At 44.1% G+C, this 26,153-nt stretch overlaps 2 protein-coding genes and 1 non-coding gene across 3 annotated transcripts in view; all 3 read right to left on the bottom strand.

The window, feature by feature from the left end:
* Positions 1–584: 584 nt before the first annotated feature.
* Positions 585–3,382, bottom strand: SLC25A5 (solute carrier family 25 member 5). Its single transcript, XM_043897007.1, has 4 exons — positions 3,179–3,382; positions 1,712–2,198; positions 1,386–1,526; positions 585–992 (listed from the first exon to the last, which is right to left on the bottom strand). Exons 1-4 carry the CDS (start codon positions 3,287–3,289, stop codon positions 835–837), a joined length of 897 nt encoding a protein of 298 aa, XP_043752942.1. The 5' UTR covers positions 3,290–3,382; the 3' UTR covers positions 585–834.
* Positions 3,383–12,604: 9,222 nt separating this feature from the next.
* Positions 12,605–26,153, bottom strand: part of SLC25A43 (solute carrier family 25 member 43) — a 40,873-nt gene continuing 27,324 nt past the window's right edge. Inside the window, exons 4-5 of the mRNA XM_043896885.1 lie at positions 14,999–15,133; positions 12,605–14,170 (exon numbers count right to left, since the gene is read on the bottom strand). Of these exons, the coding sequence (XP_043752820.1) occupies positions 13,970–14,170; positions 14,999–15,133 (336 nt within the window). The 3' untranslated portion in view covers positions 12,605–13,969. The remainder of the gene's footprint in view (positions 14,171–14,998; positions 15,134–26,153) is intronic.
* TRNAE-UUC lies at positions 25,808–25,880 on the bottom strand. Its single transcript has one exon. It is a non-coding gene; the product is annotated as a tRNA-Glu (tRNA).

Raw genomic sequence — 26,153 nt, 5'->3', positions numbered from 1 at the left:
GGTGGCTGACAGTAAAGAACCCACCTGCAATACAAGCCTGAGTTTGATCCCTGGGTCAGGAAGATCCCCTGAAGGGAATGGCTATCCACTCCAGTATTCTTGCCTGGAGAATTCCATGGACAGAGGAGCCTGGTGGGCCACAGTCCATGGGGTCAGAGATGGACATGACTGAGGGACTAACACTAGCACCACCTTATAACACTTTTGTTTAAATGAAACTCATGTAATGAATTTCATCATGAAATGAGATGAAATTCCAGTGTAAAATTCAGCTAGTATTTCTTCATTAATAAGCACAAGATAGGAAAGGTGGGTCCAGAGTGCTTTTTAGAGAAAGCTCAACAGCTATGACTGTCCACAGGCAATGGACCAACAGTTTTTGGTTGCTCTGGGTCTGGAATGTTGATGGGTCACACAGCCAAGCTATTCTTTGCTAAGTGGATGGCTTAAGATTGGTTTTAGAAGAAAGCTCTGTCACTTCAGGATATACTGCAGCATTTATTAAACAGGCAGCATTTACTCAAATGTAGCCCTTACTAAATTATCAAATGTACTTTTAAATGAAAACAAAGCACAAACAAAACTATTCCAGGTATTTTTTATTTCTTCAAATTTATTTGCCAGGAGTGACTGAAATAAAAAATTAATTGGGTCCCATCGTCATCATGGAAATGGCTTTAAGAGAAAACTGGTCAGGTGAATATTATTGCTTCCCATTTTCAACCAGTAAATAGTTGCCATTGATAAATAGACAGCTAACAGTCTGTCAGGAATGCTCAAGATATGTTATATAATACAACATGCCTAGTCACAGGAGAAAAACTAGGAAATAACTTAGGTGAACTTCTTGATTTCATCATACAGGACAAGCACAAAAGCCCCACCCATGCCTCTGAGAACATTGGACCACGCGCCTTTGAAAAAGGCTTTGGCTCCTTCGTCACGAGCAATCTTCCTCCAGCAGTCAAGCGTGCCTGTGTACATGATATCAGCTGCAAAGGACAAAGACAAAAGGTTGGTGACCCGAGGCTGATGAAAAGTCCTTATGTTTAACTAGACTAACCCAGCGCCCCACCTCTAAGAGTTACCGTCAGTTTTAAAAAATCCAACATTTACCCATTAGTGTGGCCAATACTGCAATCTTAATATGGTGACTAAAGGACAACAGGGAGGTGCAGACAACCTGCTGGCCTTAACCTGACACCAGGCAAGCCCTCTTGGGCACAGGAACCCAAAAGCCCCGCTGAAAGGAGACTGTGCAGTGGATGCAGACCAATCAATCCCAGCTGGGATCTCAACAGACTGCCATTTTCAAAGGCAGGCATGGCTGGTCTGTGCCCATGTGCCATGCCCACATCTGTATCTTCTGCTCCAGTGGAACTTACTTCCTTTGCGCCCTGACTGCATCATCATGCGGCGACGCACAGTGTCAAACGGATAGGAAGTCAACCCAGCAACTGCTGTGACCGACTGTGCAATCATCCAGCTGATGAAGATATGTGTGTTCTTGGGATCTGGAAGCATTCCTGAGAATAGGAGAGAGACACTTTTACCAGTAAGCAAAGTCTTCCTGACTTGTTTTCCATGTCCCCACCCCACCCCCAACATCTCCTCTGCACACCAAGGGCTGTATGGGGTGACCCTGGCTGCCTTCAGACAACCCTTTAAACCATCTCATATGGACAGTTCTGAAGCCCACGGGCAAACTTACCCTTGGCAGTGTCATAGATACCGAAGTAGGCAGCTCGGTAGATGATAATACCCTGCACAGACACGTTAAAGCCTTGGTACAGGCCTCTAATCCCATCAGATTTGTAGATCTTAACCAGGCAGTCACCAAGGCCTCTGAATTCCCTTTCAGCTCCAGCTTTGCCCACGTCGGCTGCTAGACGGGTACGGGCAAAGTCGAGAGGGTACACGAAACACAGGGACGTGGCCCCGGCGGCACCACCTGATGCCAGATTCCCTGCAAAGTAGCGCCAAAACTGGGTCCTCTTGTCCACACCACCCAGGAAGATCTGCTTGTATTTATCTTTGAAGGCAAAGTTGAGAGCCTGGGTGGGGAAGTATCTGATCACATTGGCCAGGTTACCACGCCAGAAGGACAGGACTCCCTGCTCCTTGGGGATACGAACCACGCAGTCTATGATGCCCTTGTACTGCTTATCTGCAGTGATTTGCTTGCTGGCATGCTGCACCTGACGGACAAGAAGGAGGCCAACAGAAAGAGTGATAATCACGAGAAAGGAAGAGAATATAGCATCTCAATGGACACCCTTTAAGGTTAGTTGGCTCCCGCCTGCCCCAAGTCTAGTCTTCTGTGTCCCACAGGTGGGTCCCTCCTAACCTTCTGGCGCTGTCACAGACAGAAGCATTAAGCCTCCACCCCTTTGGGTGAGGAGGTGCCACCCTCAAGAGGAGCCGTGACCTTTAGACCTGGGAGAAAGGTCATTATCTCAGACCCTGGTTCAGAGGCATTAGGGCGAGTCCCACGTCAGGCGCGGTCACCCTGGTGACCGTGGCCTTCGCCTCAGGTCCCCGGGAGCAGCTTCCCTTCCGCTCGGGTCCCCCTCTCCTGGAGGTGACCCGAGGGCCACCACCCGCCAGCCTGTGCGGGCGCGCCCTCTAGAGCCGGAGTAGCAGAGCGCGCCGCCAGGCCGCGGGGACGCGCCGGCGGCTGCGCGGGGGCGGACGCACAAGGGACACGCGCTTCCCGGCGCCGGCTTCCGGCCCGGCCGGTCTGAGCGCGGCTGCCGGCTGCGAGGCCGCTCCACCGGCCGCATGGCCTCCCCCAGGCTGTTATCTCCTTGCCACGACCCTGAGGTCCTCGGTACGGGCAGGTGTCCCTCTTTTCAGCGCCTTCGCCCTTGACCCCAAGGCCCGGGAGCCACTGACTCCCGGGCTGCCCCATCCGAGTTCGCTGCCCCTGGGATGCCCAGGCCCTGGTCTTCCTCCGCCCACCCTCCGCCCCCGACCCTTTCCGAGATCCTGAACTTCAGATCAGTAAAACACCTCTCTGAAGTCTGCCTTTTGGTCCTACCCCGCGGCCACCCCTGCTCCCACGCTGCCACTTCCCTGGGCAGATCCCGAGGGCTGGTTCCCCCAGGCCCCGGACCACCGCTTCCCGCGCGGCCCCTCCCCCCACTTCCTGGTCACGCTCTCGGATCCCGAGACGTACCTGCAGCAGCAGCTTCACCCGCTCGATGGGCGCGACCGCGGTCTTGGAGATGGCCGCGGCCACTCCACCTGCCAGGAAGTCCTTGGCGAAGGACACGGCGGCATCTGTCATCTTGGAAGGAAAGAGTAAGCGAACGACTGAAAGATAGGCGAGGAACCGGCTTGGACTCCGGGGCTCTGGGGCGGAGCGAAGCAAATGGCTGATTTATATAGGGGGAGTCGGCGCCCGGGCGGCCGGCGTCGGGGGCGGGCGCAGAGCCCCGGCGCGCGGGGCGGCGGGGCCGCTGAGTGGCTGAGAGCGCGGAGGGAGGAGCCGTGGAGTCGGGCAGGGACCGCCCTCCGCGCCGCCCAGGCTTGCCAGCAGCACCTGACCCGGCCCGAGGAGGCGGCGGCGCCAGAGTACCTGACCCCGACGGGGGACCCCGGGGGGAGGCCCCGGGGCGCGGAGGGGGAGAGGTCACAGTGTGTCTGGACCAGAGTGAGGCGCGGTGTTTAAGGGGACCCCAAAGAACCAATGAACAACCCCCCCCCTCCCGCTACCCAAATTTGGTTGTCAAGAGAAATCATATTGAATGCAATATTTAAAAAATTCATATAGATAAACTGAGGCGCGCTGGTCGGTCGCCTGTTTTTGTAAATCAAGTTTACTTGGAGCCCCAAGGCTGGGGTGAGGGTGAGGCAAGTGAGGCAGGGCCCCGCCAGTGCAAGAAGAGAGCCTGTCTTTATTCAGAAATTTGAAACGTTCATCAAGGATTTTTGCATTCCTTTGGATTTTTTAAATGGTGCATTAAAAAGAATCATTCATTGATTCCTGAGTTGTTTGGTGTCCGCTAACATTTGGCGCCCGGGCAAGTGCCTCACTCTCCTGACCCTACGTCTGGCCCTGGCCTGGAACTTCACCGGTGAAGCGGGAAATTGGAGGAGCAGCAGAGCTGGGACACTGTCCGCGTGCCCCAGACCCGTGTTTGCAAATGCAGTTTAACGAAGATCTTGGGGGAATTGGCAGAGGAGCGTCCAAAAGGACTGGGCTGGAGGGTTGGGAAATTATTTGAGCCAGAAGCCAAAGCGTAGAGGGTATATCATTAAGGTTAAGAGGTTGTGTGAACTAGATTGGTATTTGAGTTTCTGGGCCCAGGTAAAGCGCTCTTGCGTTGAGTGGATTGCTAATCTCCAGAAAAGTTTAGAGGAATCAACAGAACTAGATTACACCCATTGTCGTCAAGAGACAAGGGCTTGTTGAGTCCCTTAATCTCTGCACTGGGAAAACATTTGCCACACATGTCCTTAAAAACCTACTTGTTAGCTTGAATGCCCTTCCTCAGACTCAGAACGGAAGCTGAAGGTGTCCTCACCAATCCTATGTCTAAGTCATCACAGCCATGTTTACAAAAATAACTGTTGAAAACACCCACTGTAGCTGAGCCCTAGGTACCCAGCACACTGAAAACATAGATGGCATACCACTCAATTTCTTGCCCTCTCCCGCCTTCTCCAGATCTGCCTGTTAAAGGACCCAACTCTGAGATTCCTCTGGGCATGTCAGGATCTTCCTCTAAGTATACTTTGCAATTCATTAGTCTTTCCATGAACCTGAGCAATCCAAAGTGATGAGCACACACAGTACGTGTTCAGAGAAGAGAAATTTTCACTCCAGCTTTGTTGATCCTGAGGGCTATCTTTGACCAGTGTTCTGGAGAGGCCACTTGGTTCTCGCTAGTTGATTATAATAGAAATGCAGCTGGATACAGAAATGACCTTGCTGTGCAGTTTCAATGGTAGAGTGTGTTCTCTGAAAGTGATAGCCAATCCTCTACCTCTACTGGTGAGAGAATGAACAGTGAAAACAAAACATCGACGACAGCATTTTGTTTAGAGGGAGGTGGTTTTAGAATGTATTTCACTATACAATTCAAAACCTTTCTAGTCTGAACTTTTGACATTCTGATGAATACATTTTTATTCAAATATTAATTACTCTGACCCAGCTCACTATCACTTATGTACCCTTTTCTTTTTTAACCTTTCCTTGGTCACATCTGCTACTTCCATTGAGCATGATGTGCCTGCCATATTCTACTCCAAAGCTCTTTTACTGTTTCAAGGATCTCCACATTTACTGTTCTGTTACATTTCACTCTCCACAAAAAGATGATCAAATAATTACGTAAAATTTGCCCCTTCTCAGTCTTTGGGTGCTTAAGTGTAGTTTTACTGAAGGTGAAATACATTTAAGAGTGACTCCATGCCATGACTTGGTATTTTGCTGAATCCACTGTGAGCTGGAGCTCTCCTGGTTGCCTATGACCAGGTATACTTCAAGGAGTTGGATGTTCTCAAAAGTGTCAAGGTCATGAAAAAAAAAGAAAGACTAAGGAACTGTCACAGATTAAAGGAGACTAAGGAGAAAGACAGGTTAATACAATGTGTGATCCTGGATTGGATCCTGGACCAGAAAAAGGAAATGGTGGTACTATTGGTGAGATTTGGATACATAATCTGTAGATTAGTTAATAATATTCTACCAATAGTATTTTTAGTTACAACGGTTATGTAAGATGTTACCATTTGAAGAAGCTGAGTGCAGGATACATGGAAATTCTTTATACTGGTGTTTTTTTTTTTTTTTGTGGGCAACATTTTTATTTCTGAAAGTTAAAAAAATTAAAAAGTCAAAAGAAAAAAAAAGAGGAAAAAGAAAAGAAACCAGGAGCAAGAGTCCAGGCAAACAGGGACTAATGTCAATGATAATGATGATGATGTTGATAATGATATAGACTAGTCAATTCATTCAAAAGAAATGCCTTCATTGAGACATAGTGGGAGCTCTTAGTAACTACTATATTTCTGGAAGTTGTATAGAATACACATAAAATTAAGGAAGAGAAAACAGAGCTAAGGCAGTGCCTACTGTCTCAGAAAAAACAAGGAAGAAGGTCAGAAATGATACTTAATTCCTCAGTTATCTATGTACTCACACACCCACTGTATGAGTAATAAAGTGAATGTAAAATGTTAATCAAGCAAGAAAAGACAATTTTATAGGTATTGTTCAAACTTGGTAGAATGGGACTTCTGACTGGCATCAGTAAAAAGAAGGGTAAACCTGGTTCAGAGAGATAACCATATAGGAGAGCAGAGTAGTAATATATCAAGAAAGTATAGCCAGTAATTCATTGGTAGGAGGGTGAAAAGCAGTCCATGAAAATGAAAGGGAGAAATGAAAGTGATTGTCATTGTGGAAGCATACAAGAGACTGCCCATATAGATAAAAGCTATGAATAGTACTTCATGAAGTCATCATCTTGGGGAGAAATGTTGATCAGAGACAAAAACCATCTGAGTATCTGCTACAAGTTTCATTATTCTGATAGCAACACACTGATAAATACTTGACTCTCTTGCTGATAATTATAGTTCTCAGAAAACTGAAGAAGCAATGAGGTAAATTGCTAAACTAGGCTTAATCCTGATAATAAGTAAGGAAGATCTCATTGTAAAGTGAAAGTGACAAGAATCTTAGGGAAACAGACCAAGACTGACTGGTCTGGATCTGTTAAACAAAGGAATGCTGGGCATAGTCAGATAGGTTAACTAACCTGTGTGAGTGTGAGAGTGTGTGTGTGTGTTTTTTTTAAAAGTCAAAAGGATCAAAGAAAAGATAAATATGATCTCTTGGTCAAACTCCAAATAGAAAGATAGCTCAGGAGGGTGAAAGATTCCAAAGATAAAATTCAGATCCATACAATTTGCAAAAATTCCAATGAGAAATTAAGAAAGGAGAGATATCTAGTAAATTAAGCTGTCCTTCCAGATTCTTCTCTGATGAGCTCAAATTTTTAAAGTACATATATAGGTGGCAGAATGAAGGCTAGACTTCCAAGGACAAAGACCAAAGAGTATCACAAATCTCTAGGAACTGAGTCAGAAGGGCTAAAGTCCAGAATAAACTGAAGCTTATAAAATGGGAAGGACCACAGTAAAGGTTTCTAATGTTCTGTTTAGTGCAGGACATTTAAGGATAAGGAGCTAGAGCATGTGTGAAAAAGACCTGAGGGTCTTAGTTGACTGTAAGTTGGCAATGCCAAAAAATGCTAATGAGTCTTGAGATGGGTCAAGATGATGGTCATGAACAGATCAGGGGACTTTCAGTCCCATTTGGGCCTCTGCTGTTGGCCCATAGAGCTTTGTACTCACTTCTGGATGCCATTTTAAGAGGATGTTAACAAATTGGGACATGTTTAAAAAAGACAGTCAGGAAAGTGAAGTGTGTTCAAGTCATGTCATATGAGAAACGGCTGAATGAGTAAGAGAAATTTAACTGGGAAAGAGCTTCAGGTGAAGGAGGGCCATCATGATTCTCTTCCTAACTGAAGGACTGTCAGATGGAAGAGAATTAGACATCCTGTGTAGAATCAATAGCTGGTAGAAGTGTCATGAAGGTAGGCTTCAACTGAACAAGAAACAACTTTCTAAAACATGAGCTACTTGGGAATTCCCTGGCAGTCCAGTGGTTAGGACTTGGAAGTCTGACTGCCAAGGCCCCAGTATCAATCCCTGGTTGGGGAACTAATATCCTGCAAGCTTGAGGCCAAAAACAAACAAACAACAAAAAACCAAACCACCAAACCAGTGTGATCGTGGAGGAGAAAACAGTTCTCCTCATTTGCTGGCCAGTCTTCCTGTCTTTAATCTCTCATTTCTATTTCAGCTTCTTGAACAATCTTGTTCACATCCAGTTTTCATCACATCACTTATGTTGCTCAAGAAACCAGTGACTCTCTTTTACTTAGTGGATCAATTCTGAACTCTGCAGCTTAGCATTTGAAGCCCCTCCACCTCACCCAAGGGCTTTGTTTTTGGCCCCTTTGAACAGACTTAGAAAGTGTTTGATATATTCCAGCCCTGGATAACTGCTTCAGATAAAACAAAATATCAATCTTATTGAGGTATAATTATATGCAATGAAACTTACATATTTAAAACTTTTAACACACATAAACACCTATGAAATTATCACTGCAGCTAAGATGGTGAACCTATCCATCACCACAGTTTTTCTGGAGCCCCATTGTAATCCCTCCCCAAGCAACCACTAATCTTTCTATCACTATAGATCAGTTTGCATTTCCTAGAATTTCATATGAATGGAATCATATAGTGTGATACCATTCTTTTGGGGATGGGGGCATCTGGCTTCTCTCACTTAATATATATGTGTGTGTGTGTGTGTATATATATATATATATATATATATATATATATATACCTTGAGATTCACCCATGTGTTTTGTGTGTGTGTCAATAGCCAGTTCCTTTATATTGCTAAGTAGCTCCATTGTATGGCTATATAACATTTTGTTTAGCCATTCATCAGTTGATAGACATTTGGGTCATTTCCACTTTTTGCCTATTATGAATGATACTGCTACATTCCTGTACAAGTTTTTGTATGGACATATGTTTTCATTTCTCTGGGGTAGATACCTAGGAGTGGAATTGCTAGGTCATATGGTTAACCCATGTTAAACCAGTTGAGGAATTTCCAGACTGTTTTCAAAATGATTGTACCAATAGCAGAGTACAAGAGTTCCAGCTCCTCCACATCTCGAGGCCTTTCCTTAGCTAATATCTCCTCAGTGTCATTTCTTGTTGCTTCCCTCTCCTCCAGGGCTTCCCAGGTGGTGCTAGTGGTAAATAACTTGCCTGCCAATGCAGGAGACTTAAGAGTTGTGGGTTCGGTCCCTGGGTCACGAAGATCTCCTGGAGGAGGGCATGGCAACCCACTCCAGTATTCTTGCCTGGAGAATCCTATGGATAGAAGAACCTGGTGGGCTATAGTCCATGGGGTTGCAAAAAGTGGGACATGACTGGAGTGACTTAGCACACACACCTCCTCCCCCAGGAGTTTCTTCCCATCTACTCCCTTGGTTGTCTCATTCAGTCTCTTGGCTTCACATGCCATCTATCTGCTGACCACACCCAAATTTCTACTTCCAGCCACCACTCCCGCCTGAGCTCCAGACTTGTCCTGTTTGGCCAGGACAGCCCAGGTATGCTTTGTATCCTGACATAATTATCAATAATGTTCTGGTATATTAGTTTTCTATTGCTGCTGTAACAAATTACTGCAAAGTCAGTGGCTTAAGCAACACAAATTTATTATCTTAACAGTTATAGAGGTCAGAAGTCTCACACAGGTCTTACCTGGCTTAAATCAAGGTGTCTGGCAAGATTGCAATGCTTTCTGAAGGCTCTAGGGGAAAGTCCATTTCCTGGCTCATTCAAGTTATTGGCTGAATTCAATTCCTTGTGGTTGTAGGATTGAAATCTCCATTTCCTGGCTCTTGGGCATCTTTGTATTCAAAGTCAGCCAAGTCCTTCTTGTGCCCCATTTCTTCTGCCTCATTTTGCAACCTGGAGTCTCTCTTCCACCTTCCTCTTTCATTTTATCTGGGCCTACCCGGATGCTAAGTGCTAAGTCGCTTCAGTCATTTTTGACTTTTTGCGACCCCATGGACTGTAGCCCACCAGGCTCCTCTGTCCATGGGATTTTCCAGGCAAGAATACTGGAGTGGGTTGCCATTTCCTTCTCCAGGGGATCATGTGGGTTTTTTTTTTTTTTTTAACCACTAGCGCCACCTGGGAAGCCTGATAAACTATGATAATTTTTTCCGTCTGAATATCCTTATCCTTAATCATGTAAGTCCCTTTTACTGTGTAAGGTAAATATTTACAGGTTCTTAGGTATTAGGGTATGGACACCCTTGATGGGGGATTCATTATTCTGTCTACCACAACTGTTTTGGACAATTACATGAAAAGCCTATGGTCCAGCCAACTGCCTACTTGACTTCCCTACTCGGATGTCTCATGGGCATTTCAAATTTAACATGTCCAAAACAGAACTTTTAATTCCTTCTCCACCAAAACTTGGGCCCCCACCAGTCTTCCCCACCTTAGCAAATGGCAACATTATCTACCTTTTTAATAAGTCAAAAGTGAAAAACCTAGGTGCCATCCTTGAATTCTTTCTTTTATTCCCTACATTCAGTTGCTCAGCACATCCTGCTGATCCCAAACTGCAAAATCTGTCTTGAACCTATTCACTCCTCTCATCCTTATTGCCACCTTTCTAGTCCAAGCCATCACTTAAATTTTTTTATTTTTTGTTTTTGGCTGTGTCACTTGCAGGATCTTAGTTCCTGGACCAGGGATTGAACCTGGGCCCATGGCAGTGAAAGCACCAAGTCTTAACTACTGGACTTCCAGGGAATTCCCCAAAGGTCATCATTTCTTACTTGGACTTTGTAGTAGCCTCTTAACTGGTTTTCCTGCTCACAGCCTTGCTTCCTTCCCATCTATTATCCACATAGCAACCAGAGGGATATTTCAAAAATGAAAATTAATTATATAGCATCATCTCTGCATAAAAGCCTTCAATGACTCCCTGCTGCACTTAGAATTAAACTCATTTTACTCATTTATTTTAGAATTAAACATTTTACTATGGCCCAAGTGGCCACATATGACCTGGCCCTCTGTCCAACCACATCTCATTCGTTCTCACTCACCACACTGGCTGTGCTCACTTCTTTGTCATTCATCCAGCCTTTCCCACTACCAGTACCACTGTTGCACCTTCCGTTCTCCCTGCCAAGAATGCTCTTCTCTCTAGTTCCTTATGTGGTTGATTCATTTTTATTTTTCAGGTCTCATTTCAAATATCACCTCTCATAGTGGCTTTCTCTGGCTCCTTGATTAAAAATACTTCCCTTACCTCCCATGTAATTCTCTAATAAAGCACCCTGTTTATCCCCCTCATAACATTACAGTCTATACCTCACTTGTTGATTAGTTTTTTGACTGCCCCCCTCACTAGAACATGGGCAAGGACCTTAGCTGCCTGGTGTGCCATGATGCCCAGAGGACAAGCTGTCATTGAACGAATGCACAAAGCCAGTCTTCGCACTCTGTTGCAGATACCTTTTGCTTCCTTCCACCTCTGTGATACCACATATGCTACCTTCAGCCTGCAACATACTCTCCCCTCAACCTATTCTTCACCAACTATTATCCTTTCACTTCCTTCAAAATGTAATGTAAGACTCAGTCCTTCCCAGGACTTCCCTGGTGGTCTAGTGGCTAAGACTCTGAGCTCCCAATGCAGGGGTCTCAGGTTTGACCTTGGTCAGGGAACTAGATCCCACATGCTGCAGCTAAGCATTTGCTTGGAGCAACTAAAGATGCCACATGCTGCAACAAAGATCGAAGATCCCACATATCACAACTAAGACCTGGAGCAGCCAAATAAATAATAACTATTGCAGGAGACTTGAGTTAGATCCCTGGGTCAGGAAGATCCCCTGGAGAAGGAAATGGCAACCCACTCCAGTATTCTTACCTGGGAAATCCCATGGACAGAGGAGCCTGGCCAGGCTACAGCCCATGGGGTCGCAGAGTCAGACACAACTTAGTGACTAAACCACCACCACCATATAAAAAAAGACTCACTTTTTTTATATACTTTAAATCACTGATTTCACTAAATGAATCAATTATGGAGCCCCTTGGTAATCTTGTTAATGGTTGCTGCTATATTATCATGCCCTTGCTTGTATTTGCTTTGTAATTATAGTCATTTCATATGTGTAGGTATGTTTTGTTGCTGAAGACTAGAAGTTACTCCTGGGTCAATATTGCATCACATATCTTTATAATCCTCCTAAAGTACTTAGCCCAGTTTGGTGGTGCCCATTGCAAACACTAAAGCAGAAAAGCAGAACATTTCCGTCATACCTCTGGGAAAATACAAGAAGTTGGAAATTTGTTTTAGGAACAGTACTAGAGTTTTAAAAATATTTCTTTACAGCTTTCAGAAGTTTTTAAAAAGTTGTTCACCTCAAGGAAAATCAAGAGTAACTAACATCAACTATTCACTCTCGGTTAAGAATCTGTTAAACTCACTTGTCACCTCTAAACTCACCTGATGCGAAGAACTGATTTCTTGGAAAAGACCCTGATCTGGGAAAGATTGAAGGCAGAAGGGGATGACAGAGGAGGAGATGGTTGGATGGCATCACTGACTCGACAGACATGAGTTTGAGCAAGCTCTGGGAGTTGGTGATGAACAGGGACGCCTGGCAAGCTGCAGTCCATGGGGTCGCAATTAACTGAGTCGGACAAAACTGAGTGACTGAACTGAACTGAAACCCTAACTGATTGGACTACAGATGAGATTTTCTTGTGTGTATTAACTTCTCTTCTCCATAGAACACAGTCTGCCTCAGTGGCTGGAAAAATGAGTTATTTTGATATATTTCAATAGGACAAGTTTAAAGATTTTGAGAGTTTAAAGATTTTGGCCAGTATATATATAGCAATAGTTTTCTAACTCAAATTAGTAATAAATGACCAACACATAATTTTCCTTTGGAAAATAAATTTAATAGGGAAAAATACTTCCAACATACTGAAAGTCTTTCTGTGTGTGTATAAATTAACAACTTAATATTAGATATTGCTTTTTAATGCATAGATAGGCTATTCAAAAGATACAATTACATAAACTTGACATAGAATCCCCAAGGTGGAATAAGCCCAAAATTTGATTTTAAAAAAATCTAGTAGACATGATTAGCCCAAAGTGCTTTTTTAGCTACATTGTGGGTCTGTGTGTGTGTCAAATGTTCTGTTTGATCCTTTCTAGGCAACTGGGACATGCTGTGAGAATAAGTTGACTAAATAATTTATTTTCTGGGTAGGCTTGCAAAGCAAGTTAAAAAGGCAGAGAATTCAGGACATTTGAACTATACATGACTAACTGAAAGAAGGTCTTCTAGGGCATAACAAAGCAGTCATGGTATAAACTACCTTCTAGAAACACAAGAAGGCTTCAAATTTAAATAAAGAAGGCTGGATCTACTATGACGGTGGTAACTTTTAAGTGTTAAATGTTTTCATTTAGTTTCTGGTAAGGCATAATTTACATCATAGTGCGTGCACTCTGAAGACAGCCAGGATTGTGAGTTCTAGAATGACTGGATCGGGAAGTCTCAAGTGAATCTGGGTGAAACTAGGCTGCCATGGGTTAGTGTAAGCTGTGAGCCTGTGGCGGAGCTCCAGCATGCTGTCTGCCCAGTCACTTCAACAGCACGTTGCTCTGAGGGGTCATGGCCAGGCCCTTTCTTTGGTGTTGCATACACTGACTATTTGATGCTTTTGAACTGTGGTGTTGGAGAAGACTCTTGAGAGTCCCTTGGACTGCAAGGAGATCAAACCAGTCAGTCCTAAAGAGAATGAGTCCTGGATATTCATTGGAAGGACTGATGTTGAAGCTGAAGTTCCAATACTTTGGCCACCTGATGCAAAGACCTGATGCTGGGAAAGACTGAAGGTGACAGGAGAAGGGGATGACAGAGGATGAGATGGCTGGATGGCATCACCGACTTGATGGCCATGAGTTTGAGCAAGCTCTGGGAGTTGGTGATGGACAGGGAAGCCTGGCGTGCTGCAGTCCATGGGGTCGCAAAGAGTTGGACACGACTGAGTGACTATTTATATCCAGAGTGTAAACTGTACATTTCATTACTGCTAGTTTTTGTTATAAAATCACGGTGGTGCAGGTGTTCACAGGGCCATCACTCTGGAGCTCAGGTGTGGCCAAAACTTCTCATTCCCAAGAGCAGCAGACAGGAGCACCCTCTCGTCACTCCATGCGTGCACAATTCTGAGGCTCCATTCCTCTCTGATTGCAACACGCCTTCAATCAGTGCACCTCTAGTTCCATTCAGTTTTAAAGAGTTGGTTTTTTAGACTTTAGTTGTCCAGTTTTGAAGAACTTATTTAATTCCCGTAACTCCTGGGGCTTTAAACTCTGATCCACCCCTGGGGTCAATTTATAGCTCAGAGGAGACATGATGTAACCATTTTGGTAAAGACAGATTCTCTTGCAGAACTCAAAGGTGCCAAACATAACTCCAAAATATGGAACTATCTGTAGAGAAAAAAAATGAAAATCATGTGAAAATCTTAAAACATCAATGCATCTGCAATCAATTTGGATCAGGGTAAACTGAGATAAAGGCTGTAGACAATACAACATGGTCATTCTTTTTGGAATCAGGGAAGATGGAAAAATGCAAGCCAGCCCAGTGAGGATTAGGGAGAGGAGTGGCAGAGCCATTGAAAGGCCTGCCCCGGGGAAGCCTGGGTGTGGGTTGATATGCATGTAGACAATCTAACACTGCCTGTCAACATACACTTGCCTTTTTGTGGCCATGCCGTGCATGGTTTGTGGGATCTTAGTTCCCTGACCAAGGATTGAACTCAGAAGTGAAAATACTCAGTCCTAACCACTGGACAGCTGGGAAATTCCTAACATAATCTTGTCTTGATTAGAATCATTTCTATGCCAACTAGTGCAAGGTTAGTCCACAGTTCTTAACCATTTTTTTTTTTAAGTCATGGAGTTCTTTTGGAAAATGGTAAAAGTTACGGATCCCTTCCCCAGAGAGACGCATAGATGCCCATATGGACACATTTTTTCATACAATTTTAGGATAGGGCGTTACAGTCCTTTTAGGAGTCTATGAACCTCCCTGTTGGGAAGCTTGACACTAAATGCTTAGCTCCTCTGGGATGGGGTATCAGATGCCCCAACACTGCACAGGGTCCCCCACTCTTCAGGGCTGACAGCCAGCCTGCATTCACAGGCTCTGTGCTAGAGGAGGTGTTTCCAGGCAAACTAGAGGGAGTGGTAAAGGTGTAGAAAAGGGTGGCAGTGGCAGAGGTGGACAAGTGGGAGACTGACCATTCCTCTCACCTTCAGTAGGTTGGCTGCCAATCCATTCCAGAGCCCCAGGACCCCTTGGGCTTTCACTATCTGCCGGAAGCAGTCCACTGCTCCTGAGAAATGGACATCCACTCCTCCACCATGGGGAAGGTAGGGGCTCTGAGCCTGGTAGGAAAGAGAAGATGGGATGAGGTGATTTAGTCACTGGGAAATAATGGTTTTGTCAAGCAGCCAAGGTCTCAAGATTCAATGTCCTGGCCAAGATGATGATGAAGAATGGCCGCCACAGGACTCTATCTTTTCTGTAGGCTTAGAATGAGTATTAGTGTGCAGGAAAGCCATGACACCCTATTCACATGTTTGGGGCTATTGTTCTTGGAAGGAAGCAGCTATTCTGGACTGACTCCACTTCATACTTACCACTGCCTCTCAATCTATACCCTCTGGACATGGTAGACACCTCTCAGGCTTTTAATCTTTTTTTTTTTTTCATTTTCATTTGTCTTCTTTATTAGCTATAAGGATTTAACACATATGCTATACTCACAAACAGCTGCAAGCTGCCAAGGATACTGTTTTACATTAAATGGGTTGTAACAGAGACTTTAATCTTCTGTTTCCTTGTCTTAACTGATCCCTCCTCTGTGAAGCCCTCAAATGGGGGCTGCTCATTTCCCCACCTCACAGATGTCCTGGGATGGGTAGCAGAGGGAAGGGCATTCTTCCAGCTCCTGCTTTCTGTTCCCAGACTCTGGCCACTCTCATGTCAAAAGCTCTCAGCTGGGGCTGGTGGCACTGAACCACACTCGTTGCTGTTTTCAGTTACTGGCCTCCTGGCCACTCTTCTACACTCACTGAGGCCTGTGACACCTAGTAGCTCCCCCTCTTCCACACTCACCACCATCATAGGGAACTTTAGCATCTACAGTCATCCCATCTCATACCTTGTTTCTAGACATAGGCATCGGTGATCCTCACCTTGACACCCCTTTGACCGCCCACTCCTTTGGTTACCCCATGGATTTCATCACCACTCCCAGTACCATTCTGGCTGACCACCAAAATGCCCCATCTCTGAAAGTAATTTTTTGTCCCTTAACAAAATAATTTTATGATCAAATGAAGAACTTTTCAATATACCATCTACAGGCAGAATTGACACCACTCATCCAGTGTGAGGGGGACAGCCCTTTATAGCTGGCTTTCAGAAATGATGACACATTTACATCAAGCTATGCACCTACTTTGGTTCATTTCTGAGATGTCTAGTTGAGGTCAATATAGCATTTTATTATGATGGAATCAAGCTTTTCCATGTGGGAGAAGCAATGGAGTATGAGTCAGAGAAGCATAAACCCTGGAGTCAAACAGGTTGGGTTCTAGTCCATGGCTGCTCCACTTACTGGTCATGTGACCCTGAGTAACTCATCTAATCTTGTCAAGCCTCACTTTCCTTATTTAGAAAATAGGAATAGTATCTGCTGTGAGAATGAATGAGATGTGCATGCAAAGTACTGGTGTCAGGCACATGGAAAGGATCAATAAATATGAGCTGAAAGTGAAAGTGTTAGTTGCTCAGTCATGTCCAAATCTCTACAGCCTTATGGACTATAGCTTGCTGGGCTCCTCTGTCCATGGAATTCTCCAGGCAAAAATACTGGAGTGGGTTGCCATTTCCTTTTCCAGGGGATCTTCCCAACCCAGGGATTGAACACCTGTCTCATGCACTGCAGGCAGATTATTTACCATCTGAACCACTGGGGAAGTCCTGCTATGACTATTCTGTACAACGTATTCTAAATATCAGTGAAACCCCTAACCTGACCTATGAGTCCTCTGTCTCCACTTCAGAACTGCTTGGACCAGTGTCCTCATCCATCCTGCTCCCCCGCTCTCCGATGCCTATTAACCATAATCAGTTGGATCACTAACTGATCTAGTCACATGCCCTCTCCCTTGTCTCCCATGCTATTAGTTCCCTGTTGGCTTCAGGGTCCTCCTTTTCTTGTCCTCCCAGCCCTTCTTTTTGTTCCTTGTCTTAAAATCCTTGCCCTTCGTCCTTCAGCTGATCTCCATCCCCTCTCCCCACCAACCTCTTCTCTGCACCAAGCTGCTGAACACGAATCCACAAAATGACAGATCGGCACCAGTGAGGCTTTGAGGTCTCTAGCCTCTGTGGGCCATCATACTGCAGGGCGAGCTCTGGAAGCATCATTTCCCATTCCTCCCAGTGGCTCTTCCCAACCTCACCACACACAACGCCCTGCACACCACACCATGTCCTCCGTCCCACACGGAGTTTGTGTTGTGCCACAGTTTGTGGGGAAAACAGATCATCTTTCCTTCCCACTGGTGCCCTGGATCTTACACCTTTGAATTCTTTTTGGCCACCTTTCTCAAGAGACCTGATTTCCTCCCTTAGCAAATGAATAAACTCAAGTCCCTCCCATATGAAAAAACTCCTTCCTCCAATCTTTGTCTTTTAGACTCTGCCCAATCTCGCGTTCCCCAAGTAACATACAGTAAAATTACCTTGTTTGGGTGTAGTTAGTTACATGAGTATAGACACATGTATAGATGGGCTTCCCTGGTGGCTCAGTGATAAAGAATCTGCGTGTCAATGCAGGAGACGCAGGTTCAATCCCTGAGTCAGATCCCCTGGAGGAGGAAATGGCAACCCACTCCAATATTCTTGCCTGGTAAATTCCATGGAGAGAGGAGCCTGGTAGGCTACAGTCCATGAGGTTGGAAGAGTCAGACACGACTGAGGACTGAGCATACATGCACGCACATGTGTAGATCTGTGTGACCACCCCTGTAATCAGGATATAGAACTGCTCCATTAGCCCCCAGAATTTTCCTGCTCCTTTATGATCACAGTCACCCCCACCCTAACCCAGGGCAACCACTGATCTGTTCTGTTCCTATAGTTTTGCTCCCTGAGAATGTTGTATAAATGGAAACATAGAGCTTGTAACTGTTTTGAGATGGGCTTCTTTCACTCAGCATGATGCCTTTAAGAGTCATCCATGTTGTGTTCATCAATAGTTTTTTTTTTTTTAAACTGCTGAGTCGTATTCCATTGTGCAGATGTATCATAATTTGCTTATCCATCTAGCTGTGGATGGACATGTCTTTCCCTTTCCATCTGCACTTCTTGAAATAGCTGTCTACTCTGGCTGACTCCACTTCCTTTCTTCCTACCTCCCCACTCTACCCACCCATTCTGGCATCTGTCACGATTACCCTGCTGAACTGATTATGGCCAGGCCTGTCTCCTTTCCTTGCTCTTTCATAGTTGGTATAATTATTTTCTTTATTGGTTGCTCCTACCCCCAACTAGAATTTCAGCTCTGTAGGAAAGGGATTTCTGTTCTCCATCAAGGCAAAGGGTGAACTTTGGGGTTAGGCCTTCCCCTTGAGGTATAATAACAACCAAGCACAGACCAGAGTATGAGAAAAGGAATGTGAAATGAACAAACTGAGTCGCCAGCCTAGAGTTATAGGAGCCAAAAATGGTCAGGGGTCTTTGGCCAATGTCTTTAAAGTGTTCATCTTAGCACTGTTCCGACATGGCCTCTTTTCCTTCCTACCCCATTGAGAAAGAACTGCAGTCAAAGAGATATTAAAGCCTCCTTTCCCTTAGAAAGAATCAGCCTAATTGCAAGGTTTGAAGCACCTCCTGCTACTGGAAGATTGAAATATTAAAAAGAGGAGATTGTGCTCATGTAGGAATTGATTCTTATTCTGTTATGAGATAATATTATTGATTTATCTTCTGCTGGTTTCCAGTAAAAGCAAAAAGCCCCCAGTCATGAGTCAAGGTAATAATTTTGCAACCTGGGGTCCCTTACCACCACTAAAATAAAAAAAACACTAACCAAGTTACATGAATTATATAACAGGTTCAGTTATAGTTAATTTGTGATGAATCAGGGGCCATCTATGGTCAATCTTGGGACCCTAACAATCTTTCAGATGTCTTTCCTTCACTCCACCTTCAGTGTGGACTATTGCAATGGACTATTGCAGCAGCATCCTTAGTAGTCTCTTTGGGACAGAAAAAGTTTGAGACTTCTTGCCTTCTGTCTCTATAGAGCAGCCAGAGTGATTAAAAAAAAATCAAATCATTTTACTCACCTGCTTAAAATATTTTAATGACTTTATTAAAGCCACTGAGAATAAATATAAAATTTTCACTGCTGTCTGTAAGCTGTAGTGGTAATATTGTAATAAATATTTAACAACTGGTTCTGTGGGTGGAGGAAGCCCTGAGTTGTAGCATTTCTTCATTTCAATGTTGTAAATACTCCCACCATGGCAGATTGCAGGCTACCAACTGTGAGGTCAACCAGCACCCAAATTTGCTGCAATTAAATAATCAGCTCTCTTGAGCTGGTAGGGGATGGCTGAACACATGACGCGAAGGCTCAGGCTCTGCATGACCTGCCCCAGTACATATTTTCAGTTTCATCTTGTGCCACTACACTTCAACTGCACTGGCCTTCTTCCTGTTCTCCTCTGGCCCCCTCTCTCCTTTGAGCCAGAGGATCATGTAACCGACTATCTACTTGACATCTCTCCAGTTAAATGTCTAATAAACACCACAAACTGTATATGTATTTTGACCTCTTTGCTCAGGCCCCAAATTGGAGTTACCCTTAAGTTCTCTTCACCCCTCATGTATACCACTCAAAACTCATCAGATACTGTCATTGCTTTGCTTCAAAACCTTCACCAACCCCCAATTTTCCAAAGGAAAACTTCCAGAAGGAGTGTCTTCCAAAGAAAACTTAACAGAATTCAATACTCTCTACAATTTGGCCCCCACCTATCTTCCCAGCATCATTTCCCAATATCACCCCATGATGGGTTTGCTTCATGTGTCAACTTGGCTAGGCCATGGTCAATACCCAGATATTTGGTTAAATACCAGTTGGGATGTTACTGTAAAGGTATTTTGTAGATGTGATTAACATTTAAGTCACTAGACTTTGTTAATTTGATAAATTAGGAGTTTGGGATTAATATATACACACTACTGTATATAAAATAAACAACAAAGACCTACTGCATAGCACAGAGAACTATACTCAATATTTTGTAATAACCTATAATAAAAAAGAATCTGAAAAATAATATAAATATGTGTGTGTGTGTGTGTGTATAACTGAATCACTTTGCTGTACAGCTGAAACTAACACAACATTGTAAATCAACTGTACTTCAATTAAAAAAAATCACTAGGCTTTTGGGTAAAGCAAATTACCCTTCATAATGTGGGCAGACCTCATCTAATTAGTTGAAGGCCTTTAGAGGGAAAAAGACTGATCGAGGTGCCCTGAAAAACAGTGAATTCTGCCTGCAGTCCACCTTTGGACTTGAACTGAAACATCTCCAGTCTTTTCTTTTCCTGTTTTGTGCTCCCTTAGGTACTAGTTAGACCTCTGCTGTGGGTCAGGCTACCTGGTATAAGTTATCTGGATGCAATCTCTGGGCTGGCAGTCAGCAAGCTCATGGGATCAGACACTAGGCAGTCCTCACTGTCCCAGCTCTTCAGGGTCTAATACCCTTCATTGCACATACCAGGCACTAATCAAATGTCAAACAAAATTCCCCTCAATGTCAGTGTCGCTAGTAGCTTTCTCCAATACAACTGTTTACCTGTGACCAGGCTCAAATAAGCCACATGTATGGCCAGGAAATAAAACAATGGCCAATATTTACAGAGTTATAGGTGTCAGGCATTACACTGAGCACTTGACATGGACTAGCTCATTTAATCTTCACAGAAGCCTCATGAAATAGGCAGTATTATCTTACTAACCCTGTTTTATGGATGGCAAAATGGAGCCCAAGAAAAGAGAAATTTTCAAAATCAGACTGCTTGAAACAAGTATCAACTTGAATCTGGGTCAGATTGAAGCTCTACCCCACTAAGCTACACTATTTCCAGTTAGATTACTACCTCAGCCCTCTGCAAACCTGTTACCACATATCAACCTTGAATGTGGGTGCCACAGCACACACGCTGAATGAATTCTTTATGCTAGGACTGGAGCTCATGGTGGTGGTGTTGAGTCACTCGGTCGTGTCCGGCTCTTTGTGACCCTATGGACTGCAGTGTGCCAAGCTTCCCTGTCCTTCACTATCTCCTGGAGTTTGCTCATGGTGTGGTATGAATAAATGCCTCTACAAGGGTCACACTAAACAGATACCCAGAAAATGGATAACCAACAATGTCCTATTGTATAGTATATGGAACTCTGCTCAATATTATGTGGCAGCTTTGATGAGAGAGGAGTTTGGGGGAGAATGGATACATGTACATGTATGGCTGAGTCCCTTTGGTGTGCACCTGAAACTATCACAATATCATTAATCAGCTCTACTCCAATACAAAATAAAAACTTTTTTAATTTAAAAAAAAAAAAACAAATAGACACCCAGATTGCAAAAGCAAAATCATATTGCTCGTTGCCCCCTGGACTGAATGTCTGTGTGTCCCCAAAGTTCATATGTTGGATCCCTAATCCCTACTGTGATGGTATTTAGAGGTGGCAGGTGATTAGGTTATGAGGGTGGAGCCCTCATCAATGGGATTAGTGCTCTTATAAGGGGACACACAAGAGAAATAATGCCTCTCACTCCACCATGGGAGAAGACAGCAAGAAACTGGCTATTTGCAAACCAGGAAGTGGCTTCTCACCAGATACCAAATCTGCTGGCACCTTGATCTTGGACTTCCCAGTCTCTAGAACCGTGAGACATAAGTGCTTGTCAAGTCACTTAATCTATAGTATTTCTGTTATAGCAGCTCGGACTAAGATATCCCCAGAGAAAGAAGGAATGGTATGGCCATATAGCCATGCTTCTCAACCTTTAGCTACATATTAGACTAAACATGGAAGCTTTTCAAAACCATCAATGATTGGGATCACCCCTGGAGACTGATTTAACTGACTTGGGGTGAGGTCTGGACATCAGCATTTTTGGCAAACTCCCCACATGAGTCTGATAGGCAGACAGGTTGAGTTTCACTGGTGTGGGCCCTTCATAGAACACAGCAGCTAAGGCTAAGACCTGAGCCCACCCCGCTGCTGCTGATAGTGAGAGTGCCTGGGCAGTGAGAGCACATGGGCACTGAGGCCAGACTGCTTAGATTGAGACCTCAGTTTGCCACTCACTAACCCTGGGACTTTGAGCAAATGCCTTGACCTACCCGAGCCTCAATTTCCTCATCTGTAAAATGGGATAATAATAATAATGCCTATCTTATAGGATTGTTGTCAAGATTAAATGAAATACATGAAAAGTGCTTAGAACAGCATTTGACAAATAGTAACGACCATTATCATTACTATAGAGTATTTCAGCTTGGAGAAGAGGGAATTCCCTGGCAATCCAGTGGTTAGGACTCTGTGATTTCACTGCCAAGAGCTCAGGTTCGGTCCCTGGTTGGGGAACTAAGATGCCACAAGTTGTGCGGCATGGCCAAAACAGAACCCCCCCCAAACCTAAAAAGCCCCCCAAAATACCCAAACAACAACAACAACAAAAACCAAAAAACCTCCCAAAGCTTGGAGAAGAGACAAGTATACTGAAGACTAAACCAACCCAGGAGCCTAGAATGCTAGACTGCCATTTGCCCAAACTGTATCTTACTAGTAAAGAGATACAAAGCATATCAGGTTATTAGCCACAAGGCCGTGGACTTAAATTCTCCCTCCATACAAACCCAGGTGACTATCCTGTAGTGTCAAGTTCAGATCTGCCAGAATGGACATGCAGTGTTCTACAGCAGACATCACTTGAGAAAGCTGAGTCCTAGATCTGGCTCTGCCACCATTTGCATCGCCTTGACCAAGTTCTTGAATTCCTTGAACCTTCCTTTCCTCACATATCAGGTTAAGGAGGCTGGAACTAAATGACCTTGAAGGCTCTTTCTTGCTCCTCTAATCCATGCTGCTGGTCCTACTCCACACTCCTTCCTGCCCCTAGGACTTCAAATCTGTGCTTCCCTTTGCCTAGCTAAGTCTTTCTCACCGATGAGACTAAACATTACTTCTGCAGGGAAGTCTTCCCAGACCTCCAGCCTAAGTCAGGAGCCCAGTAAACACTTTTGGTCACCCGGTACTTCTCTTTCATGGCATGTGATACAGTTTGTAATGATCTAGTGTATAGTGCTTCCCTGGTGGCTCAGATGGTAAAGAATCTGCCTGCGATGTGGGAGACCTGTGTCTGATCCCTGAGTTGGGAAGATCCCTTGGAGAAGGAAATGGCAACCCATTCCAGTATTCTTGCCTGGAGAATCCAATAGACAGAGGAGCCTGGAGAGCTACAGTTCATGGGGTTGCAAAGAGTTAGACATGACTGAGCAACTAACATTTTCACTTTCAGTGTATAATTATTTCTTTCATGTCTCCCCACCCCCCATACCTCATAGACTAAATACCATGAGGGCAGTGACTATGTCTATCTTGTTTATGGTTTTGTTCCCAAAGGCTACCAATATGCTCAGTGCCCAGAATGTGCTTAATACATATTGAAGGAAAGAAGGATTGGATTTGCAGTCAATGGAAATGATAGGTAAACACTTCAAAGCAATGTGCTTGATTGTTTCTGTGATAAACTTCCCAGAGGTCTTCTACCAGAGGCAATGTTTTAGGTTTTTTATTCTTTCCATGAGTACTGAAATAATTAAACAATACTTGTGAAGATGTAAACTCATATTCCCTTGATTAGAGCAATCCTAATTCTAGGAATCTATCCTACAGATACATTTGCCCATGTGGGAAATGATGTACGTTACAAGGATTTTTGTTGCGGCATTGTTGATAACAGCAGCAAACTGGAAATAATCTGAATGTCTATCAAAGAGATAGTACATCATACTATGGAACACTATGTCACCATTTAAAAGTATGTGGCAGTTAAATCTGGACTGATAAGGTGCCATCTCCAAGATACATTTTAGGTGGAAAAAAAAAACAGTGTAGAAGAGATATGTGCATGCTGCTGATTCTCTAAAAACAAAAAGAATATAAATATGCATGTTTATGTATATCTTTGGATAGACCATCTTTGGAGTGACTAGGTAAAAAACTGGAAACAATAGGGTTTTCTCTGCAGAGAACTGGAGGGGCCAAGGCACAAAGGTTGGGGAACACTAACTTTTTAATGGACACTATTTGTGCCTCTTGGATTTTGTTTCAAATACGTATGTTCCCTATGCAAAAGGTAGAATGTTAATTGTAAAAGAGCATTAATCAAGACAATAAGAAGATAAACCACAGGCTAGGAGAATATATCGGCAAAAGTCATATCTGATAAGGGACCGTTATCCAAACCATAGAAAGAACTCTTAAAACTCAACAATAAGAAACAACCCAATTACCACCACACATTAACTAGAATGGCCACAATCCAGAACACCAAGGGCAACAGATACTGGTGAGGATGTGGGACAACAGTAACTCTCATTCATTACTGGTGGGCATGCACAATGGTACAGTCACTCTGGAAGTCAGTTCGGTGGTTTCTAACAAAACTAAATATACTCATAGCATAAGAGCCAGCGATTGTGCTGATTAGATATTGGTTATTTACTTAAAGGAGGTTAAAAATCTATGCCCTCACAAAAACCTGCACATAGTTGTTTAAAGCAGCTTTGTTCTTCATTTCCAAAGCTTAGAAGCAACAAGATGTGCTTCAGTGTGTGAATGGATAAATGAACCAGTATTAGGCAATGAAATATTATTAAACTGAGAAAGGTATGAGTTACCAAGCCACGAAAAGAGACAGAGGATATTTAAGACGTCATTATACATTTGCATAAATCCATAGAATGGACAACACCAAGAGTGAACCCTAAGGTAAACTTTGAACTTTGGGTGATTATGTTGTGTCACGGTAGGTATCAGTTGTAACAAGTGTTCCACTCTGGTGGGGGATGTTGATACTGGGGGAGGCTGTGCATGTGTGGAAGCAGAGGGTCTGTAGAAAATCTCTGTATCTTCCTCTCCATTTTGCTGTAAACTAAAACTGCTCTAAAAAACCCAAAGTCTTCATTAAAAAAAAGAGTATTTAAAAGGGGAGACAGAGGAAAGAATACACAAAAAAAGAAGAAAAGAGTCTGCTAGTTGGCACGAACAGGAGCTCATAACCTTTCACTTGTTATTTGGAAACAACTTCTAACTTCTGCAGTAATATAGGACACAACCTGAAGACCATACCATCCAGTTTCCAAGCTGTCTGAGAATGTATATTTGTGGAAGGCAGTTGGGCTAAGAGGCTTCTGTTTGTTAGCAAATCCCGAGGAGTGAAACAAGCCAAAAAAAAAAAAAAACCAATGGTATTAAAGTAAAAGGGCCTTTATGTCTTGTGAGCCACACGGCTCAAGTTTCTCTTGGCAGAGCTAGGTCCCCCCAAATTGTCCTCATACAGCTGAGAAACACCCTGGCTCCTTGGGCGGGGGGGGGGGGTGTCCATGCAAGTGGGTATAGGCAGCTGCTCCCGGCTTGGCAGGCCTACAAGCCATCCCCCATAATGACCCACTCGGAAAGCCCACAATGACAGGGGGACAGCGAGGAAATGGACAGCAGGCTAGTATTTTGCTTGGGAAGAGAAGAGAAATAGTTCCCATGTACCAGCTGGGGGTGGAAGTGGGGAAATCAAAAGTGCAGCTGGACCAGACTCGAGAAAGCAATTGAGATGCAGGCATGGGAGCAGCGGAGGGAGGCCGTGGGAGTGTGTGCAGGGCAGAGCCAACTTTTAGTGTTACCTTCTAAACTTTTGTTTTTATTTTTTGGCCACACCCCACAGCTTGTGGAATCCTAATGTCCTGACCAGGGATTGAACCTGGGCCCTTGGCAGTGAAAGCACCAAGTCCTAACCACTGGACCATCAGGGGTGTCCCCAGTGTCATCTTGACAGGGAGTGAGACTGCGTAGGAAGCTTGCAGGAAAAGATTTGGCAGATGCCAGTTTTCAGCAGGCTGGGAATATACAGACACATGCAGTAGCTGCACCCAGTGGCCTCTGGGTAAACACCTGTTAAATTAACCCAACAAATGAATGATCCACTCCACTACCATCACTTCTCACCATTATCTATAGAGATGGGAAGATCTTTTGAGGTCTTGTGATGCTAGCTCATTTGTGTGTTTATAGTGATCATAGAAAAC

Source organism: Cervus elaphus, chromosome X (genome assembly GCF_910594005.1).
Source record: "Cervus elaphus chromosome X, mCerEla1.1, whole genome shotgun sequence".
NCBI lineage: Eukaryota > Metazoa > Chordata > Mammalia > Artiodactyla > Cervidae > Cervus > Cervus elaphus.
The sequence above is the reverse complement of the archived record's forward strand: the minus strand, read 5'-3'. Positions and strand labels throughout refer to the sequence as shown.